At 41.7% G+C, this 27,819-nt stretch overlaps 3 protein-coding genes across 4 annotated transcripts; 1 reads left to right on the top strand and 2 right to left on the bottom strand.

Annotated features, from left to right (window-relative positions):
- Positions 1-13: 13 nt before the first annotated feature.
- On the bottom strand, positions 14-12,368 carry dgke (diacylglycerol kinase, epsilon). Its single transcript, XM_087842137.1, has 11 exons — positions 11,696-12,368; positions 10,871-11,030; positions 10,658-10,777; positions 10,410-10,553; positions 10,173-10,330; positions 8,823-8,871; positions 8,591-8,704; positions 7,836-7,907; positions 6,716-6,843; positions 6,497-6,608; positions 14-3,703 (listed from the first exon to the last, which is right to left on the bottom strand). Exons 1-11 carry the CDS (start codon positions 12,145-12,147, stop codon positions 3,482-3,484), a joined length of 1,731 nt encoding a protein of 576 aa, XP_087698263.1. The 5' UTR covers positions 12,148-12,368; the 3' UTR covers positions 14-3,481.
- A 2,510-nt stretch (positions 12,369-14,878) lies between these two features.
- On the top strand, positions 14,879-18,590 carry c6h17orf67 (chromosome 6 C17orf67 homolog). 2 transcript variants are annotated; one of them, XM_006799636.3, is made up of 4 exons: positions 14,879-15,208; positions 16,269-16,369; positions 17,584-17,703; positions 18,381-18,590. In XM_006799636.3, the coding sequence occupies exons 1-3, from the start codon at positions 15,154-15,156 to the stop codon at positions 17,698-17,700; spliced, it is 273 nt and encodes a 90-aa protein (XP_006799699.1). In that variant the 5' UTR covers positions 14,879-15,153; the 3' UTR covers positions 17,701-17,703; positions 18,381-18,590. The 2 variants fall into 2 exon arrangements, with proteins under 2 accessions (XP_006799699.1, XP_035767419.1); XM_035911526.2 differs by having other exon boundaries at positions 14,886-15,208; positions 18,384-18,590.
- Positions 18,591-20,223: 1,633 nt separating this feature from the next.
- Positions 20,224-23,964, bottom strand: cbx8b (chromobox homolog 8b). Its single transcript, XM_006799637.3, has 5 exons — positions 23,766-23,964; positions 23,592-23,635; positions 23,321-23,386; positions 23,139-23,205; positions 20,224-21,751 (listed from the first exon to the last, which is right to left on the bottom strand). The coding sequence occupies exons 1-5, from the start codon at positions 23,832-23,834 to the stop codon at positions 20,912-20,914; spliced, it is 1,086 nt and encodes a 361-aa protein (XP_006799700.1). The 5' UTR covers positions 23,835-23,964; the 3' UTR covers positions 20,224-20,911.
- Positions 23,965-27,819: the final 3,855 nt, after the last annotated feature.

The raw sequence follows: 27,819 nt of genomic DNA, 5'->3' as shown, positions 1-27,819 counted from the left end.
CAAACACAGTTGGTTTATATATGAAAATATTTATGGGAATGTCATCAAATTCAAAAGATCGCTTCATTACATTCATTTCAATCAAAATGAGTTTCTCTCACCTGTAGTAGTAGTAACCCATCAAACCCTCGCTACTATTCTTTTTGTAAACAGCTTTGTTTGACATGATTGTTTGATAAAAGCTTTTTTCCCCCCAGATGGCGTTTCTGTGTTTAGCAGAGGACATTTAAGTTTTTCTAATGGAGTCATCTTGTAATAAAACTTTATGTGATTTTTGTGTTTTCTGCAGATGTCTCTCACTCTTTATAATTATTATAATTTTACCCATGTCAAAAAGAAATAGCTATATTCAAATATGCAATAACGAAGTAATATCAACAGCATTTTTGTACACACAACACAGTGAAATGTAACAATTGAATTTCAAATGCAAAAGCTGAGCTCTAGTAATCTAATCCCAGTGAGGGACAGCTGCACAGCTTCACACAATTTGCCTTAAACTCTAAATAAATACTGTTCTGTGTCTTCATAAATAATAAACTATAAGCTATGACTTGGCAGAATTCAAAACAACCATAAATGTCACAGTCATATCTCACAAACAAGTTCATTAGCCGCGCTAGCATCACAGAGAGTGCAGTTCCTTGAATGACCACTTGAGGCTCTATTCAAACGAGAGTGCGGTGTTCGAGTGTCCAGCTTTACCGCAGAAGAAAACACGTTCACAGCTTGATAGAAAAAATGGTATCGCCTCAGTTGAGGGTTTCATAACAGCTTTGCAGCGGGTGAGTTTTATTAAGGCTTATAGTTTGCTTTGTTAGCGCTGTAACAGGTGGATGTCAACACAGACGGCTGTAAACAATCGCTGTCTTCTAGAGTTCACCTCAGATAATCGGATTAATGCGATGGAAAATGTAGTTACACTGAGCATGTAATCTTTTCACTGCAGTTATCTTACATATAACTTAGCTTGCTGCTACACTCCATCCAAGAAGGTTGTGCTTCACTTTTTATAACTTAATTATATTTTTAAAATTTGTAAATAAAAAACTGTAAATTTTTAAAAAGCATGCAATAAGGGCTGTTTTATGCATGTTGCGCTCATATTCAATTAATAATTTAATTCAATTTTATTTATGTAGAACCAAATCTAGATAGCAGTCGCTTCAAAGCAAAGCACTATAGATTCAACAGTAAAGATCCTAAAGTGTACAGAGAAAACTGAGTCGACCCCCTATGAGCAAGCGCGACAACAGTGGGAAGGAAAAACTCCCTTTTAACAGGAAGAAACCTGCAGCGAGCAGCTAGGTGTAATAATAATAATAATAATTAATGATTAAATGTAACAGTCTTTACACACAGAACTTGGTAATCAAGCTAAAAAATGTGGCACTTCACCCGCTCATACAAATATGGTGACTTCTAGCTCAAAATAACCAATTTTATACGTTTGGTAAGATTGAGCTAAAGTTACAGAAAAGCTGGTGGAATCAGCAGTCTAATTCACGTTTCATATTATTAAATTTTATTTGAAAATATGTGTATCTGATGCAGCCATGACACCCACTGCAGCTGTATCCAGCTCCAAGTGGGGATGTTGGCATGTTGTTCCTGCCATGTTAATTATGCTAATTCTCTATAAACAAAAGTATATATAGAATTAGCATCATGCTAACATTTCTCAGGTTGTGTTTGGAGTTTGAAAACTGTAGCTGAGCCTGAGTCAGACATTTAGTTTTACTGTTTTGAGTATCACATCATGATCTGAAGTGCTCTAAGTCAACCAAACATTAGGATTCATTGGAGATGACATTCTCTACAAAACTGTAGCGACTCCTACAAAAAGCAGGGTGTTTTCTCTATAAATATACTAGAAGCATGATGCTAGCGTGGCTAAGGACCTAGTGGCTTTAAAACCCTGTCACATTTAAGCAGAATTCAGTGCAACACAGACAGCTCTGGTAAACATGGATGACAAGGTAAAAGTTCAAGCAGGTGTCCTTGAGCGACAACATTTGCCAAACAAATAGAGGGCGATGAAACCATGCGGTTTGGTTAATTCCAGGGAGGTGCATATTTTGAAAGCAGTAGGCATCGCGCGGCAAGACTCGTATCCCTGTTCAGCCTTCGGAGCAGCTCCGGGTTCAAAACGAAGCACAAACTAACAGCTACAGACATTCCTGATATGACTCCGAGCAGCAGACCACCTCAAACAGCAAAACGCAGAAACACAAAAGTCCTCCTGCACAAATTCTGCTGAGTACAGAATAAACAGGAATTAGTATTTCACCTGAACATTACATGGATACGTACATGCGTGTGATGATCCTAATATATATGAAGACCACTCTATTATCCTGTCTACAGAAATACTGTCTTAAGTGGGACACCTTGTGGTGATTTTTGGGTTAATGGGAGCATAATCTCAACAGCAGCTATTACGACGATCGGCAGTAACATCAAAGGTCAACATCCTGGGCAGTTTAAGGTACTTATCAGTGTAAATGCCAAAAAGTGAAACACAAAATATGTAAACAGGAGCAAAACAGAGGAAAAACAACGGTTCAAAAAGAAGGCAAAAATGGACCCACAAAACTACGTCTACTTAGCAGTACTCCCCAAACAAGCCTCAGCAACTCTGGCTATTTCCTGTAGCTCACACAGGAATGTCAACCATAGTTTATACACTTTAACGTATTATAATTTGACAGTTTGTCAAATGGCAGTGCACTTTAACGTAAACACTGATGTCTGCTGATTGATAACACACTGCGGTTTTATCAGATCCACGCCCCATCGAGTCCACACATTTCAAAGCCTGTGTGACTAAAAACCTGCCGGCAGTGTGACGATGAGGATCCTCAAAGACGATAACACATTTGACACATGAGCCACTGGGGCCTGCCAGCAAACGCAGGTCTTTCACTTTTTGTGCTTTTTGTGGAATACAAAATTTGTGGGAAATAAAGCATCAAGCAGACAGCGCAACCTGCTGTTCTCTCAACAAACACAACGTCATCACCTGCTGTTGATTTAAACATGGCTTTTAGGGGTCGGTTAAACCTGGGCAACCTGTTAGAATGGCTCACCGATACCTGCAGGGCAGCACGGAGAATTCAATTGTAAATACAGAGTAATAAATACAGTATCGTCGTCTATAGATTATCTATGGCACGGAGGATCAGTGCAATTAAAGAGCAATCTGTCCAAGGAGAGACTGCCTGAGCTCTGAGTTAAAAGGGGAGTGTGCAGATAAAAGACCGAAGAAACAATTCACGCCAGCTCAGTAACAAACTAATCTTTCTCCGTCTGTGAGCTCTCTGAAAAGATTCTAAATTAAAACGTCTGTTCTAATCATCACGATGTGACTGCAAAGACCTCGGAGGAGGAAGACTAATGCAAAGGAGGGAATAATGCAAACTAGGCAGAAATAAGTAACGAGGATAACAAGAGCTTCACGTCACACGATGTTTGTGGCGGGTCACGCTCGAGCAGACGCCGGCCCCGGCGCCCTGGGTGAGTCGTGAGGAGTCGGGCTCTCCGTCTCAGAGGCGCTGGTTTCATCGTCGTCATCGTCCGTCTGCTCTGCGCTGTGGTACAGCATAAAAGCCTGGGTCTTATGGGTGATGGTGATGGTGCAGGGGCCCTGCGCCCACGGCTCTCCATCCACCTGCATGGGCATCGTGGAGCTCTTCAGAACCAGCTGGAGATGGAAGAGCAGCGCACAATGAAAAAAATGTTAGCTAAATCATACATGGGCCTATAGGTTAGCTTAGGCCAATCATTCGCAGTCTAAATAGCGATCAAGTATACATACTGGTACAACAGTGGGTGCTCATGTTAAACACGACCAAATTTTTAAATCTATGTATATAAAAGTGATCACTGTTTCAGTTTTTTATTCTACTTTTGGCTCTGTAGATGACCATATATGGCACACAGGCACACAGCTCCAGATGTGAACACAGATGTACAAACCTTCTGTTTAGGAGAGGCAGCCAATCAGAAGAAAGTTGACTTATAGGGAGACATGTATAAGATAAATAAGACTTATTTTGAACTGTGATTAATGCAAAGCTACTCCAGTAGAATCCAATAATATAAATATGTAGCTCAGAAAAGGTTTACTTTTTTTTTTTCTTCAATTTCTTTATTGTCCCACAAGGGGAAATTAGTTTAGCAGCAGGATAAAAATAAACAGAACAGTACTATAAAATAATAATAACAATAATAATGATAGAAAGTTCAAGGACAATTATTTGCCATTAAGGAGACAAGACGCGGTAGGGATAAAAGAGACCTGGAGTCTTTTAGTCCTCCTCGGAGGTACTCTAAAACGGCGGCCGGAAGGCAACAACTCAAACTGACTGTGAAGTGGATGGTTCAAACAATTAACAATAGAATGAGCCTTTCTAAGCACATTTCTATTGTAAATGGCCAAAAGTCCATCTTGCCAGCGCCCTGAAATTTTGCCCTGAAAGTCCCAACCGATTCTTATTCTTCACCGTCAGGTTACCAAACCACACAGCGATACAAAAAGACATCACAGATTCGATAAAACTTCTATAAAACAAGGACAACATCTCAGATGAGACATTAAAGGATCTCATTTTCCTTAAAAAGAACCGTCGTTGTTGAACTTTTTTAGTAGTGGCATCAGCATGAGATTCAAAACACAGTTTATGGTCAAGTACCACACCTAAATATTTATAACTCTCAACTATCCCAATATCGGCAGTTTTAATGATAGCAGGTGATGAGCTATAAGAGGACTTCCTAAAATCAATAATCATGTCTTTAGTTTTTGACACATTAAGTGAAAGGAAGGACTCATCACACCAATTCACAAAATCATCTACAACCTGTCCATGGCCTGACTCATCCCCATGGACAGGTTGTAGATGACTTTGTGAATTGTGAATAAAGGTACTTTATTACCTTTAATAATAACAACTCAACGTGAGACTAAAATCAGTAACTTTTATCTTTGTTCTTCTTTTTTTTGTGTTTTTTTTTCCTTTAACAACTTTATTTCAGATCAGATTGGCAACAGTCCAGTTTAAAGCTTTCCTCGCCATTAACAGCCTGTTTTTTAATCAGTATTTATTTTTTATATGAAAGATTTTATATGTATTCTCTTATTTTTATTTTTGTAATGTGTAAGTGCCACCCTAAAGTACCTTCAGAGCCCACCAGGGGGCTTCAGAGCAAGCTTAGGCAAACCCTGGATTTGGCCATTAATAGCAGTATTTTAAGCCTTATTTCTAATTCTTCTGATTGAAGCCTGTGAGAGCAAACAAAACAAAAAATGTTACTGATATAGATTATTTTTCTTCTCATCTATAACTCTGTTCCTCCATTACCTGCACCCTCAGTTAGCAGCGATGCTTTTAAAATGTATTTAGTTAAATATGTGAGATATTCAAATACCAGTAAAATGAGTTTGTTGTTGTGGGTGCGCTCTGGAAGCAAAGTCAAATCCACACGCAGGCGCGCCTTTGCAGTTTTTACAAAATGATGGTTGAAAGTAGCTGCTGTAATCTTAAGGCTTTACACAGCAGGCGTGTAAAATCTGTGCAGTGCTGGAGCCATTTATTCTTTTTTTCCTTTTTTTTTGTTCTTGGTTTACTTTTTTATCTTGGGTTATTTACAAGGTTTATTTTCAGGTTAATAATTGCTTAATTTTTTGTTTTGTATCTTTGTAAGTCAGACAGGAAGAACTGTAAGGCCATTTTCTGTAAGTAAAAGAACTAGTATAGGACCAGCATGCACTGGGGTGGGCCTGTGGTTTTTTTCCAGAGCAGGAGAAGCAGCACGAAACAACATAAAATGGATCTTTGTTTGTTGCTTGCTGGATAAATAAACCATAAAACACAACTTTCAAGTTTTGGACATTGGACTTGTTTTTGCCTGCATACAAAACATCACCACAGTTACAATATTTATGTAGTTAAATATGTGAGATATTCAAATACCAGTAAAATGAGTTTGTTGTTGTGGGTACGCTCTGGCAGCAAAGGCAAATCCACACGCAGGTGTGTGCATTTATAGTTTTTACAAAATGATGTTTGAAAGTAGCTGCTGTAATTTTAAGGCTTTACACACCAGGTGTTTAAAATCTGTGCGAATATCTCCTGTGTTACAAAAAATGCACAAGATTAATTATTCTCAAATCACTCCCTGATATCATGAAATATGTTCAAAAGCATGCATCAGTATGTCTATTCTGCAAAAACGCATCGCTTTTTCACTACATGCTTGGTGTGTGATGGCCTTAATTAACAGTGATTTTTTTAATGAACGCTCTTTATGTCACAACGTAAAAGGAGAATGAATGAAGGTGAAAGCAATCGAGGGTAAACGGACACATGCAGGAGCTCAGTAACAAAAGCCTAATCAGATTAGTCACAATTAGATTGGATTGAGGCGAATGGCAGTGAAAAGTAATTACTGTCGTTCTGCGCGGCCAGTAAATGAGGTAAACAGGAAGCCTTACTCTGACAGTGTGAGCCTGTCCCAGCCGTACAGGGTTGGCCAGCTTGACCTGGATCTGCGCACAGTGGAAGGAGCCAAACACACCCACCACCTCCAACAGGCCATCATCCAGCCTGCAGAGACAGGAAATAGCATGTTTACTTTCCATAGTAACCTGAAGCAGTCGGCGCCAGATGGACAGTTTATATTTTCCTGACCAATATGCTCTTAAATGACCTACCGGGTAGGGGGGCACGGTTCGTCTCCCATACCCTCCCACAGCCTGCAGCCTCCGCCCCAGTAGCCGATGTTACAGACTATGATGCCTTCCAAACTGGGAAGCTCCACCCTTTCCCCATCCAGTTCCAGCTGTGGCAGGAACACATGCAAACACACATAAATGTTTCACGAATCTTTATGTGTTATAAAAACATTTTTTAATTTCATTAATTTCATTTAATTTAGCTGTAACTACGATACACACTGATCGAGACATTTGTCAGTAAGATCACCTCAAAATGGGCAAATATGTCTGAAAACGTTGATCAAAACATAGAAAACATCAACCAGGTAAGAAAAATAAGACAGTGCAGACTATAAAATATTTAATTTGTGTTTACACATTAAATAAATAAATTAATTAATCTTACTAAAGTTAAGATAAACATCTTTAGCACCTGCAAAGCTGAGTAATTAACACTTCTTGATTCTGAAATGTTGAAACCTATAATTGAAAAGCTGTCAGGTTGTTTTTTTAACCTTTGCATTTTCATTAAAGTGTAATCAAAGCTTGGCTACATAACAGCACCAAAACCATCTAAACACCCATTCAGCAAACTGTACGGGATCTGATAAAGAACTGGATTCCTGCACAGCGTCTTTGGGCTCTGCGACAGGAGACTCTGACCAATCGCAAGTGAGCAGAGGACAGAAGGATTCAAATCCTGTGTGAAGATAATTATTTCTAAAGTAAATTTACATGTTTGTATTTTGGAACTTTCTTTTCATGTCTCATCAGAAGCTTTTGGACCGACTTGGCAACACTGGGACCAGTCGGCTTATATATATACGCTGTTTACAGTCAAAAAGAACACTGAAAAGTTTAAAAGATAGTCTTATTTTCTTTGGACTGCAGTTTCTGTGGGTAATACATTTTCTGTGTCTGGACCTTTCAAGAGATTTGCTGCACAATATAATAAATAACTGATGGTTTCTCTGCCTCCTGCTGAAGTCACAGGACAACCAATTCACATTCATAGAGAAAGCTTGATATGGAAGTGACTTACAGTGACTCTGATTCTCTTTATGAGCTTAAAACAAAAATTGCATAATGCTTCATCACATGCACAAGTCCACCGTACCTCGATCCTCTTATCCAGATCTTTACATTCCTGCACTAAACAATCTCTGGTGCCATACAGGAAGTACACAGCCTGTGGGAAGAGGAAAGTACTCATTACTACAAAATGAAGCTGCATCTTTATGTCTCTACAAAAACAACAACAATACAATACAATTTTATTTATATAGCACATTTAAAAACCCGAAGGCACACCAAAGTGCTTCACAGTAATATGGAGAGTCAACATAAGTCAATAACAGATCGGGCACAAGCACAGACAGGATAGAGGCACTAACAGACCAGGAGAGTTAGATAAATACAAAATATGCTAAGAAGACAAAAACAGCAGTAAAATTAATAAATTTAATAAAATCTAATAGAAGATTTAAAAGGGTATTAACTGGTCGGGAAAGCCAAGTCAAATAGATATGCTTTTAATCTTGATTTAAAGGACTGGATAGAGTCCAAGGCTCGAATAGAAGCTGGGAGGCTAGTCCAAAGGTCGGGTGCAGCTGAAGCAAAGGCATGATCGCCTCTGGTCTTCAGTCTAAACTTAGGTTGGGCCAGGAGTAACTGACCTGATGATCTTAATGCACGACAAGGAGTGTACAACCAGTGTAGATCAACAAGAGCCGGAGTAATAGGGTCAAATTTTCTAGTGCCAGTAAGAAGGCGAGCCAACATAACAAAAATAACAAAAACAGTTACAGGATTAAGAGGTTTTTGCGTTCATATTTAAACCCTGAGCCTGCTTTGTTTATTCAAATTACGGACCTTGTTGATGATGCGGCTGGAGAAGAAGGAGGGCGTTTTCTCACGGTGCGCATGGAAACTGAGCGCCATCAGAGCGTCGGGCCCCACAGAGAAGTAGTTGTTCATGGACAGAACCTGAGGAGGAAATCCAGCGTCTGCTTTATAATACAGCCGAGTGCTTCCGCGGGTCAGGCGTTAACATGTCACGAAAGACATCGGTGTTCATCAATCAGCACAGAGAGAAAAAACTCACCTTTGGTTTACGAAAGTAGACGCCTTTTGATGCTACCTGGACTTTCCATCTGAAAATAATCACGAAGGTGTTTAACGGAATTAAAACAAACACAAACGGGTCTAAACTTTGGATTTCAGGAATCAAAGTTTTATTTCTATTTGGACTATTTACATTTCCTCACGTCTCGGTACTCATGCTGACTGTAAGAACATTACACAGCTCTAATTTTTTAAACGTAAATGATAAAACGCAAATGTCCTTTTCATTTGTAATTCACATGCTTTTGAAAGTGCAGCTTGTGACATCAGATCACAAGTGGAAAACATTAAATCCAATGTAAACAACCACGAGGACACCATGTGACCCAGCCACTCAAACCACTTCTCGAGGTCAAGTGAGACGCATTTGACCACATGTGATTTGCGGTGTAAACGACTACGCGCCCACACCACTGACTGAACATGAGCTACAGCCACCCGATGACGACCCTACAGAAGGCCCCAAGCTGAAACATGTCATCCTGTAAAGTTTTTTCATATTCAGCAACTGTTGCCGGAGTTCTGACCTTTTCGTACTTTACCCTCTCACCCAAGTACCTCTGGAAGGAGGCTAAATTGTGCCAAAAACCGAGGTTTAAGTTTTCTACGAGAATAACAAACGCTGTACCCCTTGATTTATGACCTCAGTAAATACTTTCCTGATGAGTTCATGGTTATGGTTAAAGGTATGGATCCTATTCAACTCAAAAAGGACAATAAAGTAGGGTACATCTTAGGGGTTAGCTAGACCGTTAGCTAGGCCGTTAGCAAGGGGTTAGCTAGACCGTTAGCTAGACCGTTAGCTAGGGGTTAGCTAGACCGTTAGCTAGGGGTTAGCTAGACGGTTAGCTAGGGGTTAGCTAGACGGTTAGCTAGGGGTTAGCTAGACAGTTAGCTAGGGGTTAGCTAGACCGTTAGCTAGGGGTTAGCTAGACCGTTAGCTAGGCCGTTAGCAAGGGGTTAGCTAGACCGTTAGCTAGGGGTTAGCTAGACCGTTAGCTAGGGGTTAGCTAGACGGTTAGCTAGGGGTTAGCTAGACCGTTAGCTAGGGGTTAGCTAGACCGTTAGCTAGGGGTTAGCTAGACCGTTAGCTAGGGGTTAGCTAGACCGACAATGGTCAAAGTGACTCACCCATTAATTTCCTAATATAGAAAGAAAATCTAAATACTAGCCGTCAACTAGAAGACACATCTGACCGCTTTTGTATAGATATAGTCCCAAAATACCTAAGAGACTACAGTTTTAAAAAGACTAGTGAAACTGATCAGTCTGTTCAGGCATTTCTGACTGAGCCTGGGGAGTACCTGTCATCAATATCAACACCGCTCACCTGTCCATTTTCACCACTTCAGCATCAAGGATGTTACGGAGAACCTGCTCCACGGGGATCTCTCCAGCATAGCCAGCTCCCCAGCCTAAAGTGTTAGAGAGGTCATTTCCTGTCCCCAGAGGCAGGATGGTCACCCTGGGGATGAACTGGTCCTGGCCCTGACAAAAGAAAGTAGAAAAGTGTCAAAGCGAAGAAGTAATGTGTAAAAGAAAGATCGCTCTTTTTTCTCGAGCGCACCTTTAGCTTCATAGCATCGATGGCATCGAGCACCCATCCCACTGTGCCGTCACCTCCGCACACCAGCACCTGGACGCTGCCGGGGGGAAGGAGGGTGCACAGCTGGAGGGCTTTGGAAGGAGTCAGCTGAGATAAGTCAAACACCTGGAGGTGAAGCAGAAAACACGATTAGTTCCAGGATCTGAAAAAGAGCAATGACAAAGTTTGCTCTCCCTGAAACAAAAGATGCAGGCGAGCTGCGAGCTGACCTGCACCGGGTTGAGGAGGGTGCGAAACTCGCCCAGCAGCACCTCCCCCATGTTGTTCCCACTACGCGTGTTAGCCAAGACCAACACTGGAGTCCAGCCGCTGCCACAGGAAGAGCCGAGCTACAAGACACAAGCAGAAAACGCATTTTTTAAAACGTCTCCGGAGCACCTGACGTAGGAGCACTATGACAAGGCCAGTCGTGACTTCAACACCTTGCTGTACTCGTCGGGGTGCCTGCGGCGCAGCTTGTTGACACGGTAGAGGTAGTGAGGGGGGATGATGAGGTTGTGGAACTCGCCCAAGTCGCACACGTCTCCATCCGTCAAGCTCTCCATGCAGTCATCGTGCACCGTGGTCTGGCACCACACACACCTGAAGGAGGAGCAGGGGGAGCGAAACTATAAGAAAGGTGATGAAGCACATAAAAAGAAATGCTGCCAATGAAAGGAAGACCCTGAACTGCTCACAAAGCGGGGTATGAGTGTCATACCGAGGTGGGGTCTTTTAAGATTGAAATTTGTTATGTTGAACAGCAGCAGGAGCCCATTAGAGGTGGTTCCGTTATTACACGTAAACCCTAAAGTCCTTTTGAGTCGTGAGAAAACCCAGATTTAAAATTCTAACGAAGAATATATCGATGTGATCCAACCGGTCGCAGCAGATGGCCCCGCCCCTCCCTGAGCCTGGTTCTGCTGGAGGTTTCTTCCTGTTAAAAGGGAGTTTTTCCTTCCCACTGTCGCCAAAGTGCTTGCTCATAGGGGGTCATATGATTGTTGGGTTTTTCTCTGTATCTATGAAGCACCTTGACTTTTGTTGTGATTTGGCGCTATATAAATAAAATTTAATTGAATTGAATGTGATTTAAAACCAATCTACAAATATAAAAAAGACTAAATAACCACAGTAAAGAGTGAGGTCTTTTATCATCCAGCTCTAACTCAGGAAACTTGATCATTTTTCTTTTAACTCGTGGGTGTAAAAAGAGGCTTTTGGTTGCAGAAACACGGCTGCACATGTGTTGCATCCCTTCACGCTACCTGAAGTCGCAGAGTTTCGGCTGGGTCCCACACTGCTGCTTGCATACAGCACAGTAACTGGCCAGAGGCACATTCCCGCGGACCCAGCGATGCTCCATGGCTCCTTCGGGGCTGGAGGGGGCCATGATCTCCTTGCAGGACAGGCTGCGGTCGGCCCGGCGCAGGCACTGCTCGTCGGCGCACACGCCGCAGCAGTCGCAGAAAGCGCCTTGCAGGATGTGCTGGGAGCACACGCAGCAGTAGGTGGGCTTGTTGAACAGGTCGGTGTAATGCCAGCCGTGCTTGCTCTTGCGAAAGAAATCCTTCATGTGCGACTTCCTCTTGGAGCGTTGTGCGCTGCACCACAGCGTGATGATGACCGGAACCACGACGGCCACGGAGGTCCAGAACAGCAGCGTCCACTCCTCCCGGGAGCCGCAGTCGTCCTGCGCCTCGTCCCCTTCTCCGCACATCGCTGCGGGACTGTGGCGAGACGCTAAGGAGCGGAAATCAGTAGAAGGCAGATAAACGGCACCTAAAGCAGACCGGACACGCTCCACAGCTCCACGCGACGCTCATGATCACAAACACTGGCCGGAAGCTTGTTCTGAATCCAGCTAAAATATATTTTCACGTATAGGAAGGTGTAAACAAGAGGAGAGATATGACGTTAAAACCACGAGCCACCTCCTGATAGAGCATCAGCAGAGAGTTTTCACATGACAAGATGATCAACCCACGGAGGAAAAAACGTCATGACTCACATACTGCTGGGTAATTTCAGTAATAATGATACAGCAAACTAAACACTCATAATAGATGGCACGAAGCACAATGTAGGCCTAGAATATTTGTAAAATGTTTAAAGTTTTATATTATAGAAGTATTTATCATATTTAAGGAAGCAGGGTGGTTTTCGTGGTTAGCACTGTTGCAAGAAGGTCCTGGGTTTGAATCCAGCATCTCTGTGTGGAGTTCATTATAAGGTTAACAGTACTGTAAGAGGAACTGGGATGCCTGAGGGGTGAGACTATTTTCCGTTTCCGTTAGAATGTGAGCGAACACGGAAGTAACTGAAAGTCGACATCTCACAATTCAAATTTCATCTCTGATTCAGCTGCCCCGGCTTGCTAGCAGCTGGTTATCAGCACGCATGCGCCTTGCGAGCGCAGAGCGCATTAGATAATCGCGTCGAGAGGACAGAAAGCTCTCTGGGTCCCGGGAATTAATCAGAGCAGTGACATTATGAGGCCGTAACAAGTCCACGTGGTTAATAGGACACGTGCATTAAGTTAAACGTGTAAAGGGAGTCGCGAGGAAACGGTAACAATGACGCACAATGACGTATTCCATCGAACGTCACCGGAGGCACTCCTGTACAGCAGCTAAATAAATAATAAGGGTTAGATTAGGATGACCAGACTTCAGCAAACTAAATGTAGGCAGGGGAGAGAGAGTGTGGGACACTTTACCCGTGATGCTCAGAGATATTTGAAACGAACACAAAAGTTGGATTTCGGGGACAGAATCGATTTATTTCTCTCCCAGAATAACGTTTAACATTGTTCATAACTGTATTTTAGCTGCTGGTTTATTGAGTTTCGTTAGGATGCATCTGTTTGTATGCTACGGGCGCACTTCAAATAACTGATTTAACAAAAAAAGAAAAGAAAATAGGAAACCCTGCGAGAATCACATTCAATCGGCTCAATCCAGTTTCTAGAGATTTCCCATATTTGCTGTAATTGCACTTCCTTTTCCTTGTGGCAGTTTTTTTTAAATGAAATTAAAAAAAACCCAAAAACTCTTAACTTTGCTGTGATTCAGATTTTTATTTAGCGCAGACATCGTGTAAGGTTTAAGCTGCAGGGGTAACTTAACATGGAACACCGTCCGAATGTGTGTGACAAAGGATAATGAATAACAACCCTGCTGATAACGGCTTGACTGCTACTTCACTTTAATTAGTGACTATTCAGTCATATCACTGGTGTTTTGGAGAATAAAAATTAGAAATGCAAAATGGAAAAACTGAACGAGAAAAAGGCGGAACATGCCGACTGGTCTCCAAACGGGTTAGACGGAAACAGCGGATCCTCCACTTCCCATGATGCCGTCTTTCACATGTCCGGTCATCGTTATTTCCTCTGACTCGCCTGCTGCGCCACACAGTACAGACTCTATTCACAGGTCAAGCAAAGTGACGTTTCAGTGTACTTTGTGTGGAATATTCTTTTTTTTAAAAAACGCGTTTATTTAATAATGTTGTCTTACAAACAATTTTTTTGTTTGTAAGAAAAAAGGCAGAAAGAAAGGGGAAAAATAAAATGTAGTTAACAGACGGATACATGTAAATATTACATTATGAATGGGGTGCACAGCTGGTATGACATAAAAATATAAGAGCATCTAAAAACAGGACTATAACTGTGCATATGACTATGCTTGCAGCACCATCTAGTGGACACACTTTTACCTGCAACCTAACCTAACACCTACGTTTAATACATTGAAATAGACTTATTCTGCTTTTCCTTGTTTTTACATCTTTGCTGTTCCTAGGACTACGTTCTTCTGGACAGAGATCTCGGATGTTGTTCCTAGGATCTGCTGAAGCCACCAGCCCAGCTTGGGGGTCACTGCACTGATTACCACTGGGACCACTGTTGCCTTCATCCTCCACATCTTCTCCAGCTCTCTCCGCGCCCTTGGTACTTCTGCTATGGTCGTTTTCCTCTGCTTGTCCACTACTACTATGTCCGGTTGGTTAGCCATCACCAGTTTGTCTGTATCTGTGAGCTAGACCCCAGCCTCTATGGATCTTGTGCTCAGAGCTTGTTCCTGTGCTGCCATGATTAGTGCCTCTGTGCTGTCTTTCAGACCAGCCACTGGTTGGATTGTTTTGATTTTGTTTATAGCCTGGATCTTGTTTGTCCCATTCCGCTGACGTGCCTCATCTCTGCAGGTATTTGGTGGTTTAAGACTTCTTTTTCTACTTTTTGCTCTATATGATGTCACTGAGAGGATACAGAAGCTCCGCCCAGCTGCTGTGCAAATCTTCTGTTTACATGGATCAACTGATCATAACAAATTTATCTTAAAGGGGGAGGATCTAAAGCAGCTTGTTTCAGAAAGAGGAGGAAAAGCTCAGCATAAGATAATATGGATAATTTTTAACACTCAATCATGCAAAACTACACTGTTAGATAAAAATAAGGAGCTGTAAATTAATTAGTTATTCACAGGAACTGTTCACCTTTAAAGCATTAATTGGTAAACTATATATCTTTACATGTGCTAATGTGTCACTAATATTTACAGTTTATTCGAAACCTTGGTAGTCTGAGGCAGTGTGTTGTGGCCAGAGTCGAGGAGGAAGCAGAGGAGGAGGAGGATCTCCTCTTTTCACCCCCTCTGGACTCTGGTCAGGACCTCAGAGTTGAGAGGGCTCCGGCAGGAAAAGGGCGAAAAAGAAAAAGATGAAGAAGCTGGTGGTGTTTTTGCTTTGCGTGGTCCTGCTGACCATTTACACAGGTAGGAAATTCTCAGGGAATTGACGCAAGGAGGACAGTGACCTGTCACATCAGAACACCTTTTCAGGTGCTCTGCGTCTTGTTTTTTGCAATTGTGAGGGAGCTGGTGTAGTTACATTCTTAGACGTTGAAGAGTCATGCATGCCATTGTGGTAAGAACAGGTTATTTTAAGGGTAGTTTGCTCCACCTTCCTTTTGTTGTGGTAGAAATATTTAGATAGATGTACAGAAGATCTTTATTTGTATTTTTAGCCCAATCTTTTTGAACCACTGTTGTATTTTATAACAATTGACTTTTGGTCTGATTTAAGCCAGAAGACTTACACGTCATCAGGATGGTTTATTTTTGTGGCAATCCACAGTCTGTCTCAATGAGCTAGGTGGACGTACACCGTGAGTATTTTTGCCACGTTGCTCTGAGGCTCCAGGCAGCACCAGCAGCTCAGGCCTTGTGTTGACAGAGTTTCACAGCAGCTCCCTGTGGCAGGAGAGGAACAGAAAGCCTGCTGGGGTCACATGCTGCATGGGCTCGACTCCCTGGGGAGCGAGGGGGCTGAATGGGCACTTTGTTACCTTCCACCAAATACCCTGCTTCCTAATGCAGGCCCGGGCTTAGAGAGAGAGGGAGACAGAGAGCCCTCACTGGTGTGTGTGTGTGTGTGTGTGCCACTGGGGAATAAACAGCCTCACATAGACACTAGCTAAATAGATCAGGCTGGCCACAGCTCACGAGCAGCAAATAGTGTGAGAGGTTTATTTATGGGCCTGAGTACAGCTTTCAGTGAGAGGAATGCTATTCTTATTAACCAAAACGTAGCTGCCAAGAAAACAGATGTCACAAACAAAATATTAAATTCAAAGCAGGCAGTTTTAGTTCCTGAGTCTAAGAATAGGCAAAAACAGAGGAAGCTGCCAAAACACAAACACTGACTCACATCTACAAGGCAAGAGCAAAACAGTCTTATCCTAACCTGCTAAACCTTCTTCTACAGCACTGAAATAAGTCAACGTAAGTAAACATTTGCTTCCAAACTCTTATCTTTACATTTTTTGACCTTCAGATGCAAACCCCATAATCAAGGAGAGCGTAGCTAAGCAGCTGCTCCGTACCAAGAGGCAGGACCGGCCAATGAAGGCTGGCTACCCCGATGAGCCAATGAGGGTAAGGTCCACTCAGAGCAAAGAGCACAATTAGTATATTGGAAAAAGCACAGATTTAACCAAGAGTATTGAACCTATTCAGTTCTGTTGCAACAGTTTGTGCTGTCCTGTTTGTCAGCAGGATAAAAACCGAACATTGCAACACAGTGTAAGCGCTGCAAGCAATTTAAATTTAGGTTTTTCTGGTAAATTTGAGACCTGCTCATGTCACTCGTCCATATAATGAATTCCTTCTGTGTGTGTTTGAAAGCTTTTAGTTCTAGTGTTTAATCACATTTATGCAGGTTAAACAGTTTTAAGTTGAAAGATATAAAAGCATAAGCAAATCAAAAGCATTGACTCAGGTGAGGAGCTTTGCAAAGGCAGTATTTTTAAAACTTTCATAGACCTTCAGAGAACATTTAAAGCGCGTTACAATATTTTATAAAACATTTATTATTATTGTTTATAGTCTGCTTAGAGATGGTAAGCGTTAAAGCTTTGTGAGTGTTTTTATGAATGAATTTTTAGAATTTTTGTACATTGCAAATACTTTTGATTTCACCTCATTTTATTAGTCTTTGTTTGTTTAGTGTAATTTAGTGACTCTTCCTGCGTTAAATCACATGCAAAATTTAAATAGGTCAAAAAAGGTCAAGTGGCACGAGAAAAATATATATTAAAAAAAATTAAAATAAGGTAAAAAAAAAACAAATGAAAATTAAATAAAATATAACAAATAAATACAATATAATTCCATCTATTGTATAATTAAAGGAATTTTTTTTTTACCTAGGATCATTTTTCAGAATATATTCTATGTGTATATTTATAATAAACTGTGTCATTACATATTATTTAATACATATGGTACCTGTAAAAGAAAAAGCAACAAAAACCTTTGACCCTTTCTCTGTGCGCACAGACACAAAGGTCCGAGTCACCTAATCTAATTTACAGGTTACAGCTGAGACTCTGAGCTTGTCGGTTCCTGTCAGTACCTGAGCTTCTTAAAGTAATCTCTCTGAAAGCACGTGCGCTGCTTTTATTACATCCCCCAGCTCTGTACGGGACACGTGATATCGCCCTCGGTTTACTCATCTCTGTCATTTTATGTTGTGCTGTGTTTCAGTTTGCAAAACGAGCTCCAGCATTTTTCTTTCGTTGTTTCTTTCAGTGTGCACTCATCTGTCCTTTGGTTCGCCTTACTCAATGATGTCAATCTTCTCCCTGCAGGAGCATCTGCTCCACATGCAGGCTCTGGATCTGAGGGCCCGGGAGACCAACTTGGAGCACTGGCTGAACCCTCACTGCTACCCACGCTGCGACAGAAACTATGGACACCCGGTTTAAAAGGTGGCAAAAGTTGCCCAACTTTCACTTCTAACCCCAACTGCAAACTATTCACGAGTGACTACAGCACAGTGCATCTACACAGCAACAGAACCCTCAGTTTTCATCTCAGGCACCTTTTTAGACACCTTTTATTCCCTGATGGCTAAAGCTCTTGTCTCTTTTGAACTGAATGACTTGTTTCTGTATTGGAAGTTTGTCTCTGCTGTTGTGTTCGTGCTCTTCCTGTTTTTTGCGATTTTATCAAGACTGTTTGGCACAACAGGAAACCTCAGAAACCTGTGAGAAAATATCTCACAGCCAGGGCTCTTTTCTTTGAACGCTATTAGTTTTCTTGCTGAACTCATTTCAAAAGTCAAACTGGCTCACTATCAGTGGTTAAGAATTCAGAAAATGAGTTAGTTAAATTGTGATAACCCCAAAGTGTCACTTTGACATGAAAGAGGATCTGAGTTCCCTGTGATAAAGTTTCAGTTAAGGGTGAAGTGATGTCCATGTGGTTTGGTCATAAAGATAGTAAACCAAGTTTGGTGGCCTGCTTGAATCTAAACTATACCTGAATATTAGATGTTAATATGAATATTAAGACTGATTTGTGCCTCACTTCACAGTACATATGGATTTAAGGGGATATAGAATTATTTTTTTAACTACACTGACAAACTTGTTTTCTCTCTCTGCAGTAAAAGGCCTGCTGTGACTGACTGACGTGGACTGAAGCTGGAGTCTCTTTTCTCATTATGTTTCAATCTAATGACCAAAATATGCATGTGTTGTATTATTTCTAGAGCAAATTCTTTGTAATTTGCTCCTTTACGCCTTTATTTCTGTAGCTGCACAGACTGAAATTTGTTAATGAATAGAATAAAATAAAATAAAAAAATCATAAGCTCCAATAAAGTTGTATTTATTTGTTTGAATAAGAGCGAGACTGCAGACCTGCATGCAGATCTTAAGCGTTTCCTTTTTTCTGAAGACAGTCGACTGGATTCTGGTTTCAGTGACATAAAAGTTTTAGCGCCTCAAGTTATTTGCATATTAGATGGCGTTTTTTTCTCTGCTTAACACCTTGAAGCGGAGACAGGCCAGAATGTTTTTTCCTTAGCCGTGTTCGTGCGTCTAAACGCCCCCTTCACGCACCTTTCCCCCCGTCCTCACGCTTTGCTTTACAAAAGCTCTAAGAAACGTTTTATTTCGTTTTTGGGGAAATGAAACAAACACGAAGGATTTTGCTGCTCTGATAAAGTATATTTGTGTGATAATTACCGGATTTCACACTTGGATAAACTGGCTGACCGGATGCATGAAAACTAAATGTGGGACAAAACGTGCGCGCGCACAAGCAAACGTTGAAGGTGCACCGTCGTTCACCTGACGCAGGGCGAAGGGAGGCGCGCGCCGTGAACAGGTCACCACTGTGACACCTCAGAATGACCAGTTAACCCAACGCGCGTGTCCTCGGGCTTTGAGAGAACACAAACTCCACGGACAGTCGTTCAGAAAGTTTGAACCCACATCAGCCACGGCACCACCCGCATCATGTTGAGGACAAATACAGGCCTGCTGTATTCGCCCCCCAGTCTGTCTATACAGAAATTACGAATGAAGCTAAAGAGGGTTTGTTTTTGTCATATTTTTTTATAGGCGACATATTTTATTATTGTTATTTTATTCTAAAAACCGCTAAAATTGATTGTTAATGACCCCACCCGTTTTCCCGTCTGACCGCGTCGCTCCTGATTTTACGCCACACACGTGCGGTGATTGAAGCGCTCCAATCTGTACAGCACGAACGCCGTAGAACCCGCGATCGGTCCACATATGAGTAGGCCTGTGTCGCGGATGAATAAAGCAGAGCCGCGCTGCATAGAGCTGTGAAATGTGTGCACCTGCATGCCGAACATTTTACCCGTTTCTCATTTTTCACCGCACTCTGAGGCTGTAGTCTAAGGCCTGTCCTGGCGCAACCGCATACACAGAAAATATCATTAAATCAATCAAAAACATTAAAAATGTGTTTGCTTTTAAATATACCTTGAATAAAAATGGAATAATTATTGGAATGACTGGCTGCATTTGGTCATTTCAATAGTTTTCTCTTTCTTTTTTTAATAATAAAACTAAGCGGGCATGCAGCCACGTAGAGTCACGACGCATACAGAAATTAAACAATGAAAGCAGATTCACGGACTTTTATTGACCAGAGGGGGGAGAAATTTGTGCTGTTGTAACTCTGGAGGGAGAATCATGTAGGCCTCCCGCAGGACTGTGCGAGCCGGGCTGGGTGATGAGCCCGAGGCCTTTAACTTTTGGCGCAACTTTGCAGAAATTTCAATAAATAAATAAATATTAAACAACGCGTTGAAATTGAGATATATTATTATATATGGGGAATATAAAACTAAGCCCGGCGGTTAAGTCGTTTGTCGGGTCTAATTGATGGATCTAAGCGGAACCCGGAGGGCTGACGATGGTTTAAAAACAACACAAAGAGAAATTCAAATGATTTATTGAAAAGCGTCTAAAAAGCAGTTTGACAACAACCTCTTTTTTTTGTCAGTTACAACAAAGCTGTATGATCGTTTTTCTATGAAAATGTAAAATATAGGAACTATGTTAATGAAAAATGTTATATTAACTTTGGGAAAACTTGAGAGAGTGTGTTGAGTTTGTTAATTTACTTTAGGTTTTAGAAATCTCCGAGGCAAACTCGGTCTTTGAACACAACATAAAGTTTTTTTTCTAATACTTTTAAATTCAAAGTGCTTGAGTTAATTTTTAAATATTATTCCAGGATTTGAAATCAACCAAAACCTTTCAGTCAAATCAGTTCAAATAAAGAGAATTATTCAGACCACAACCTGAATTAAATATCCTGGCTGCACAGCTCAGGTGGGAAGAAACACGTGGAAAAAATACATTCTTGTTAGTTTTAAATGCAAAATAGGAAAAGTCACATGATCTGTACAGGAAGTAGCCACTCGCTGCAAAGGAAACATGCAACTCATGTTAACCATTGCACAATGTGAAAGGGACTTCATTTGATTTGGTCAATACATTAAATAGATGTCCAGCTTTATATTATATACACATATGCACATTATGTTATTTGCCTTTTTACATTACATACAAAATCTGCTTTGCTTGATAATCCCACCATGTCCTATAAACTTCAGATCTGCTCAAAGTCAGAAAACAGAGCATCAGTCAGTCATCTTTTGTCCTTGAAGAAGCCTTTAGAAGTGCTGCTCTCCTTGATGGTGACCGTCAGGAAGTTGGCGGTCACGTCTGTCACCAGGACCTTCTCCACGTTGCCGAGAGACGGCCTCCACGTCACTTCGTCCAAGTCGTCGTCGAGCCGCGTTGGGGACGGCCTGTCCAGAAAATAAGGCTTTTCCATTTGGGGGAGCTCGGCGGGGCGACTCAGACTCATTTTGGAGTGGTGCTTGAAGTGTGCAGGTACCAGGTAGGCGGAGACGTCCTTTATCCTGTGAGTGTCCGTGTCTGTTCTGTGAGGATGCAGGCCGCGCTCTGAGTACAGCTGTTTGTAGGAGCTCTCCCCAGAGCGCTGTGTGTGGTGATGGTGGTGGTGATGGTGGTGGTAATGATGTTTATGGCTGTGGCCGTGGTTCTCTGGATGTCTGTGGGCCAGTTTGACCAGCCTCATGTCTTCGCCCCCCTGGAGCTTAGCCAGTTTGTGAGGGCCGTGGCTCTCCTGCTCCTCTCCTCTCCTTTTATGGTGCTCAGAGAAGACGTCGTTAAACCGCGGCTTAGGCTTCGGACCTCTCTTTTTAGGTATGTGGACGAGGTCTTCTGAACTAGCATGAAGCAAAGACTGCTGGTGCTCACGAGGGCTCAGTTCAGGCGGTCGGACGCGTACGCTTTCTCCACGGTTGACGGTACTCGGTGGGAAGATGGTGGGCACCACAGCTCTCAGGCCCTCTCTGGCCCTGGGGGTGGCAATCGGTTCTGGGGTCGGGTAGGTGACGCGCATTCCTCGGACTGCTTCGCTCCTGAAGTCATAGGACTTGGACTTCACCTTTGCCTGAGCCTATCGGAAAATTTTTGAAATTAGTATTTTAAGAAAATGACACCATTTTTCATAGCGAACATCAAACTGAATCAGTTATTCTTTCTTTTATCGTCTGCTTTTTCTATTAATTTGTAAAATGTAATTTAAACAGCCAATTGATTGCTTCTACCTACACCTGTCATATTGGACTGCTATTAAACTAACTATCGAAAGTAGATATTAATCTTACATCAATAACTAGTTTCAGGGCACCATGTTTATTACTCAACTTCTACCAATCCCCTTTAAACGAGCCCTGTCAGTGGAGACTCTGGCATTTTGTTCAAGACAAACTGCCGCTCATTAAGCAATTTTCACGGCTCACCGCTCTGAACAGATGAAGCATCAGGCCGTGATGTTTTCCTTCGGCTGGTTGGAAAGTAACATGTAATCATAAAATTTTAATTAAATAATTTATTTCAGACACATATCCATTTCAGTATATAAACTATTTGTTTTATATATTTTTAAATATATTTATAAATTACACAACAGGGACAACAAATGCATAAACGGCATGTGTTCAAGAAAAGAAAAACACCTTGTGTCATTTAAAGTAGTTTTATAGTTCCTAAAACTATATTTTAGAGGCAAATAAATTTGTACATTAAAATTCAAGTGAGAATTTTTATTACTGATCTACAAAATTGGAGAACTTAAACATTTCCGAATTCTAATTTATTACATGCCACTTGGAGCTTTTCCATTTTTGCTTTAAAAGTGGCTTTAATAAAGAGACAACAGACCCAGAGCGTGTAAAAAAAGAAAAAGATGGAAAAACAGCCTGGCTGTTTGTTAAACACATTTTATTTAACAGGACACAAACAGTGTAAGCTAGTCCATTAAAACAGCTGCATAATATCTGGTTTTTCTCTTCATTTAGAGAAGCAGAAATAACCAGATACATGCCAAACTCTCTGGGTCAACCCATTTGTCAGGACCTAGAAATAATTTTATCATATATATTCTGGTATCACCACAAAATTAACAGTTCAATTTCCCCAGTTAAAAAAAACAAAACAAAAAACCCTGATGGATGCCCCGATGGGACACCTTTTGCGATGTGCTTCTGGCCCCAGGGGCCGCTTGTTTGACACCCCTGTCTTTAGGTATTCAAAGCCCGTTTTAGCATGTCAATACATCCCCATTAGGCAATAAACAAACTGAATACACTCCCATTCATGGGCAGGCTGTCCTAATTATGCATAATTAGCATATTTAACCTGCTCATTCACCAATGCATTCAAAGAAAAAAATTAAGAAGTCACAATGGAGTGGCTTGGAAGTGGAGAGAGCGCAGGAAGGGTTTGTTGGGGCTTTATTAGAGACACGCAATAAAAAAAATAAACCAAGCTGCCAGCTTTACCTTAAGCAGAAACGTCTTGGGTTTTGGTCCTCTCTTTTTGGGCCCGTAGAGCTCCCTTTCACGCTCCCTGTGAAAAACCAGACACCCATTTTGAGTGTCACGGGAGCAAAGTGCACCGAGGACAGCGTACAGTTACCGAACACTCACTGGCTCTGCCCAGAAAGGCCACACAGACATCTTACCTCTGTTCAAAAGCGGCGAACAGGCGGGAGTCCAGAATATTTTCCTCCGGTTCCCAAGTGCTGTATCTGCGAATTAAAAACGCAGAGTTAGACAGAGGGAGCGGAGACTGACACACGGCGCTAGCCTGCGAGCTAAAAATCTCCACCGTGCTCAGTTTTAATCCCGCTGTCTCGCTAGCTGTGATGTGCTAACGACAGCCACGGCCGAGACAGTGCGGGCAGGGCAGCCGCGGGGTGAAAACATGATGAGGCTCAGTGTAGCGGGACTTACTTGGGAGACCACCCCTTCCATTTCACGAGGTATTCAATGCGACCCTGCATGCCATCAGAAACAAACAGACAGGACTTGGTTAGCTCGCAAGGGTTAACAGTAGTATGAGAGTGCGGCGGTGGTGCTCTTATTCAGCATTCTGGGAGAAAAGAGCACGTTACATCTCCCGCCTACCTTCCTGATTCTGCGTTTGATGATAGACTCGGCAGCGAACACCCTCTCCCCGACGGCAGAAAGCTCCATGTTTACCCCAGTGCTACCTCCCGTTAGCTGGGTGGACGCTAACGCTAGCAGAGCAGATATTTTTCTCCAGTCCCAGCCACTCTGAATTCCCGACAGACCATAATACTCCCGAACAGAATGGACGTCAGCGCAGTTTTTTCACAGCGTTGCTAAGGAACCGCAGTCGGTGGAACCTTTAGGCGAGCACCCATTGGTCGAATCGTTGCTACGTGCTCTGGTTGCTAAGTGGAGAGGAGGAGCTTGAGCCTCTGCGAATTCTTCGGGGAGGGGGAAATGGTGGCTTTTTTCCCCGCGCGAGTGAATCATTTCGCGCAAGTTATGTGCGCAAAAATGCACGCGGTCTCGTTATGCGGACACGCCAGCCTTGTCAGGCAAATAGAGAGAGAGTAGGAAATAACGAGGGCGCCTGAATTGCGCGCCAGCGCGTAGGTAGTTTCCCCCATTTGCGTTTGGTCGCTACAGCAGAGCGTTCATCAGCTGATGAAGCGGAGGTTATTTTTTGTTATTCCATAAACACCAAACGATCGCCTCCACGTCCTCCCTGCGTCAGGCCAAGTGCTACATATCTGCCCGGTCCGTTCACGTGATTTTATCTAATTATTCTCTGCGCGTTCACGTTAAAGAGAAAATGTTGTAATTATATTCAGCCGTCTGATTTACCGCATATCACACGCTCTGTTGTTTAAAATAAATGTAAAGTGGGTGATACATTTAAATCAAATACACGCCTGTAATGTTATAAAATAAATGTGTGGTTTGGTAAGAGGTCAGTCCATTAGATCGCAGCGATTAAACTGAACCTGTCAGTGACACTGATTCATCAGACGTTAGGGAAACAGCTGTCACGGCCCAAAGATAAGCAGTAATAAGACAAATTTTCCAGGAAGAGATCTGGGAAAGCTTCTCGCTGTGTGAGGTTTAAAGGCATCTGATTGGTCTCTTCAGTGAAACGGGGAGTTGTGATTTGTTTCTTTGAATTATGAAACACAGCCAGCTTTGAGTTATTGTTTAATTTTTCCCGATAATGAGATTTCTCAGCCCAGATAATCGGAAATTATGGATGAGCTCCTGCGAGGCCCCTTGTTTTTAACGCACATCAAACAAAAAGGTGAAAGTTAAACCGCAGTTTTCACTTTTCCTTTCTCACAGTGAGGCGCCCTTCCGCTCATAAATCCGATCCCTGTTTTTCCATACAGTGCCACATTTATGTAACCCGCAAAAAACAACAACAAATTAAATAAATTCGATTATTTATGCATTTACTTTGGTATCAGTGTAATGATAAAAATTTATAAAATAAAAAATAATTTAAAAACATTATTATTATTTTTTTTTTTTATTATTTTTTTCATTAGACTTTTTTTATATTTATAATTTTTTATTTGCTCATTTTTTAGATTCGATTTTATTAGGTTGAAATAGTAAGAATAACTACGTTTATATATATATATATGTATATATTATTTATTTATATGAACAGATCTGTTTAACAAACGTTTATTTGCTTGATGTGTCTGTTTAGCGCGGACGGTAACGGCTGAGTCAGCATAAAGAGCGGTTAGTCTTGGCTGAATCATTTGAACATCTTTGCTGGCTGATCTTTCTTCGTCAGTTAAAAATGAGATGAAATGAATTCCAACACAAGGACAGCGGCGATAAAGGGAAGCGAATGAGTAAGTAAGTAAAAAAAAAAGCTGGCCATACAATCAAAGGGGTTATTTGGTTATTAATTATGCATTTAATTCCTCTTGGGTTGGAATATTTTTAAATAAATTTCAAAAAAATTCAAAAATGCCTCAGACTCATGACTCATCATCTAAATCTATTACGTCTAAGCAGCAGGTCAGCTTAAACTTAACTGCGATCATTTATTGTTAAATATGTTCAAGCACAAAACTGATGTAAGAAACTCAACTTTTAAATTCTTTCACATACACATTTTATTTATTTCGTCCTTGAGCACCACTCCCAAATATTCTTTTAGGAGTCATTTGTGTAACGCTAGGGTAAACCACAAGAGAGATATGATTTTTGAAGACAGAGAAGCTTGGAAATGTTTCAGAAACGTAACATTACATCTATCATTCAAACTCTGGCGGTGGTGCGCTTGAAGAAGAGGATGAAACTGATCTCTAGCCCCTTCCAAAACGAGTCTGCCCCAGGACCCCAGCTCAGCAGCACACTGCGGGACCGACCAATTAGCAGCCAGCCAATCAGCAGCCAGCAAGGGATAAAATACGGATCTGAAGAAAATGGTCTCCCTGCACCAAAGAAAGAAACACCCGCAGAGCTGACAGTGTAAAAATGCAGCACCGATGTCATTTCCTCAAGTGCTGGATATCCAGTCTTCCTTTTAACCTTTTCTGGCTGTGCCGGATTCATTCAATCATTCTGAGGTGCATTGATTTAGAGGGAAGAAGCGTTTTTAGAGAGGGATGAGAGAGATGGCCCAAATCCACTCTCATGCACTCCTTGCTGGGGTTTCGGATTCTAACGGGAGTTCACAGAATTCCTCTGGGACGAGCATTGGTGCCATTTATCAGGAAGCTCTGCAGGGCTGCTTGTGCTTATGCTAAGTCATCAAATGAATTTAAATGCAACTTGCATCTGTTTACAGGGAAATTATGCAACATGCAATAACGTTTTTATGTCACACAAACTGTGATCGGAGGCTCTAAAGAGGAAGCAGACAAAGGTGGACCGTCCTGAACACAGCCCAGACACAAATCTTTCAGCTCTTCCAGGTGTGCGTTCACAGCCCAGACCTCCTAGTGTCCTACATAAAAAAGGAGAAAAATCTGTCGCACAAGGGTGTGAGAGTGTTTGAGCAGGAGCATCAAATACCGGAAATCATCATGGATTATAATCCCACAGAGGGACGGCTGGGCGACATGGGCAAGCTGGTGGATGGCTACAGCTGCAAAATGAGAACCCTACGCTATACTTGTGATATGTTTCAACATCTTAGACATCCCAGCGTGAAATGCTTTCATCATCTGGATATATCCAAACCCACACTGGAACAGAGGAAAGCTCCAGAGCAAAGGATTTTCTCGAGGAGCCTGGCAAGGCCCTGGTGCAAACTACAAATGCGGAGAAGACAAATTCAAGAACAAGCGCTTCTGCAACCTCCGTGAGGAGCAGGAGGATGATGCCTTCACTAACTATATATTCTGTGTGTGCGTGCGTGTGTGAGTGGGAGAGACAAATCCATAATTTAACGAATAAGATGCCCTAATTCATCTTAAGTAAGCTGCACTTAGTTTTTCTAAGGCAACAAGTTTGCATAATTTTTTCTGAGAACTAATTACATTTTACAGTATAGGTCTCTGACACACACACACACACACACACACACACACACACACACACACACACACATACACACACACACACACACACACACACACACTGTCCCTCGTCTGAAGTTGTGCGAAGTGATGAATGTTGTTTTATTTTGTTTACACCGACATAATGTGTTCAATTTAATAACATTCATCATTTATATTTATTGAATAATAAAACACGTTTTCCTTTTTCTTTTTCACGTTTCATCACTTTAAAATATAAACACTATCATGTAAAGCTAAATATGTAGGTACATGGTAAACAATATGCTGCCTTTATTCCTTTAAGTGTAATAAAACAAATAACTGAGGTTGGTTTAAAATCTCAGTCATGCGCGCGGGTCCAGCAGGCCCACGATCACTGACTAAGAACAAAAACGTGAAAACCACACGGGGGTGAGGAGGCCTCACATCGGGATAATTAAGAGCAGAGATCGACTGAGCACCAACAATTTCGGGGAAATTTAAAACTATCCGGAGCATTTGTCGTTTTAAATTCCGAAACTGTTGCTAATAAAAAGGTGTGACTACCGGCTGAGTGAAGATGCCACGACGCATTAAAATTCCCCAAATTTCTAATAAACCAAATTGAAACATTTTTTCTGTTCTTCTCAGTTTCTGAGCGAAAGGATCTTCGA

The sequence above is a fragment of the Neolamprologus brichardi genome, chromosome 6 (genome assembly GCF_056152115.1).
Source record: "Neolamprologus brichardi isolate AB-2024 chromosome 6, ASM5615211v1, whole genome shotgun sequence".
Classification (NCBI taxonomy): domain Eukaryota; kingdom Metazoa; phylum Chordata; class Actinopteri; order Cichliformes; family Cichlidae; genus Neolamprologus; species Neolamprologus brichardi.
The sequence above is the reverse complement of the archived record's forward strand: the minus strand, read 5'-3'. Positions and strand labels throughout refer to the sequence as shown.

Bases quoted from the DNA above. Each gene is read 5' to 3' on its own strand.
- dgke (XM_087842137.1), bottom strand. From the start codon at position 12,147: ATGTGCGGAGAAGGGGACGAGGCGCAGGACGACTGCGGCTCCCGGGAG. The intron at 8,872-10,172 runs GTGAGCGGTGTT...GATTATTTTCAG, and splicing joins GAAGTGGTGAAAATGGACAG to ATGGAAAGTCCAGGTAGCAT. The intron at 8,705-8,822 runs GTGAGTTTTTTC...TTTCCTCCTCAG, and splicing joins TCTACTTTCGTAAACCAAAG to GTTCTGTCCATGAACAACTA.
- cbx8b (XM_006799637.3), bottom strand. From the start codon at position 23,834: ATGGAGCTTTCTGCCGTCGGGGAGAGGGTGTTCGCTGCCGAGTCTATC. The intron at 23,387-23,591 runs GTAAGTCCCGCT...TTTAATTCGCAG, and splicing joins TGGAAGGGGTGGTCTCCCAA to ATACAGCACTTGGGAACCGG. The intron at 23,206-23,320 runs GTAAGATGTCTG...GGTTTTTCACAG, and splicing joins TTCGCCGCTTTTGAACAGAG to GGAGCGTGAAAGGGAGCTCT.
- c6h17orf67 (XM_006799636.3), top strand. From the start codon at position 15,154: ATGAAGAAGCTGGTGGTGTTTTTGCTTTGCGTGGTCCTGCTGACCATT. The intron at 15,209-16,268 runs GTAGGAAATTCT...TTTGACCTTCAG, and splicing joins CCTGCTGACCATTTACACAG to ATGCAAACCCCATAATCAAG. The intron at 16,370-17,583 runs GTAAGGTCCACT...TTCTCCCTGCAG, and splicing joins ACCCCGATGAGCCAATGAGG to GAGCATCTGCTCCACATGCA.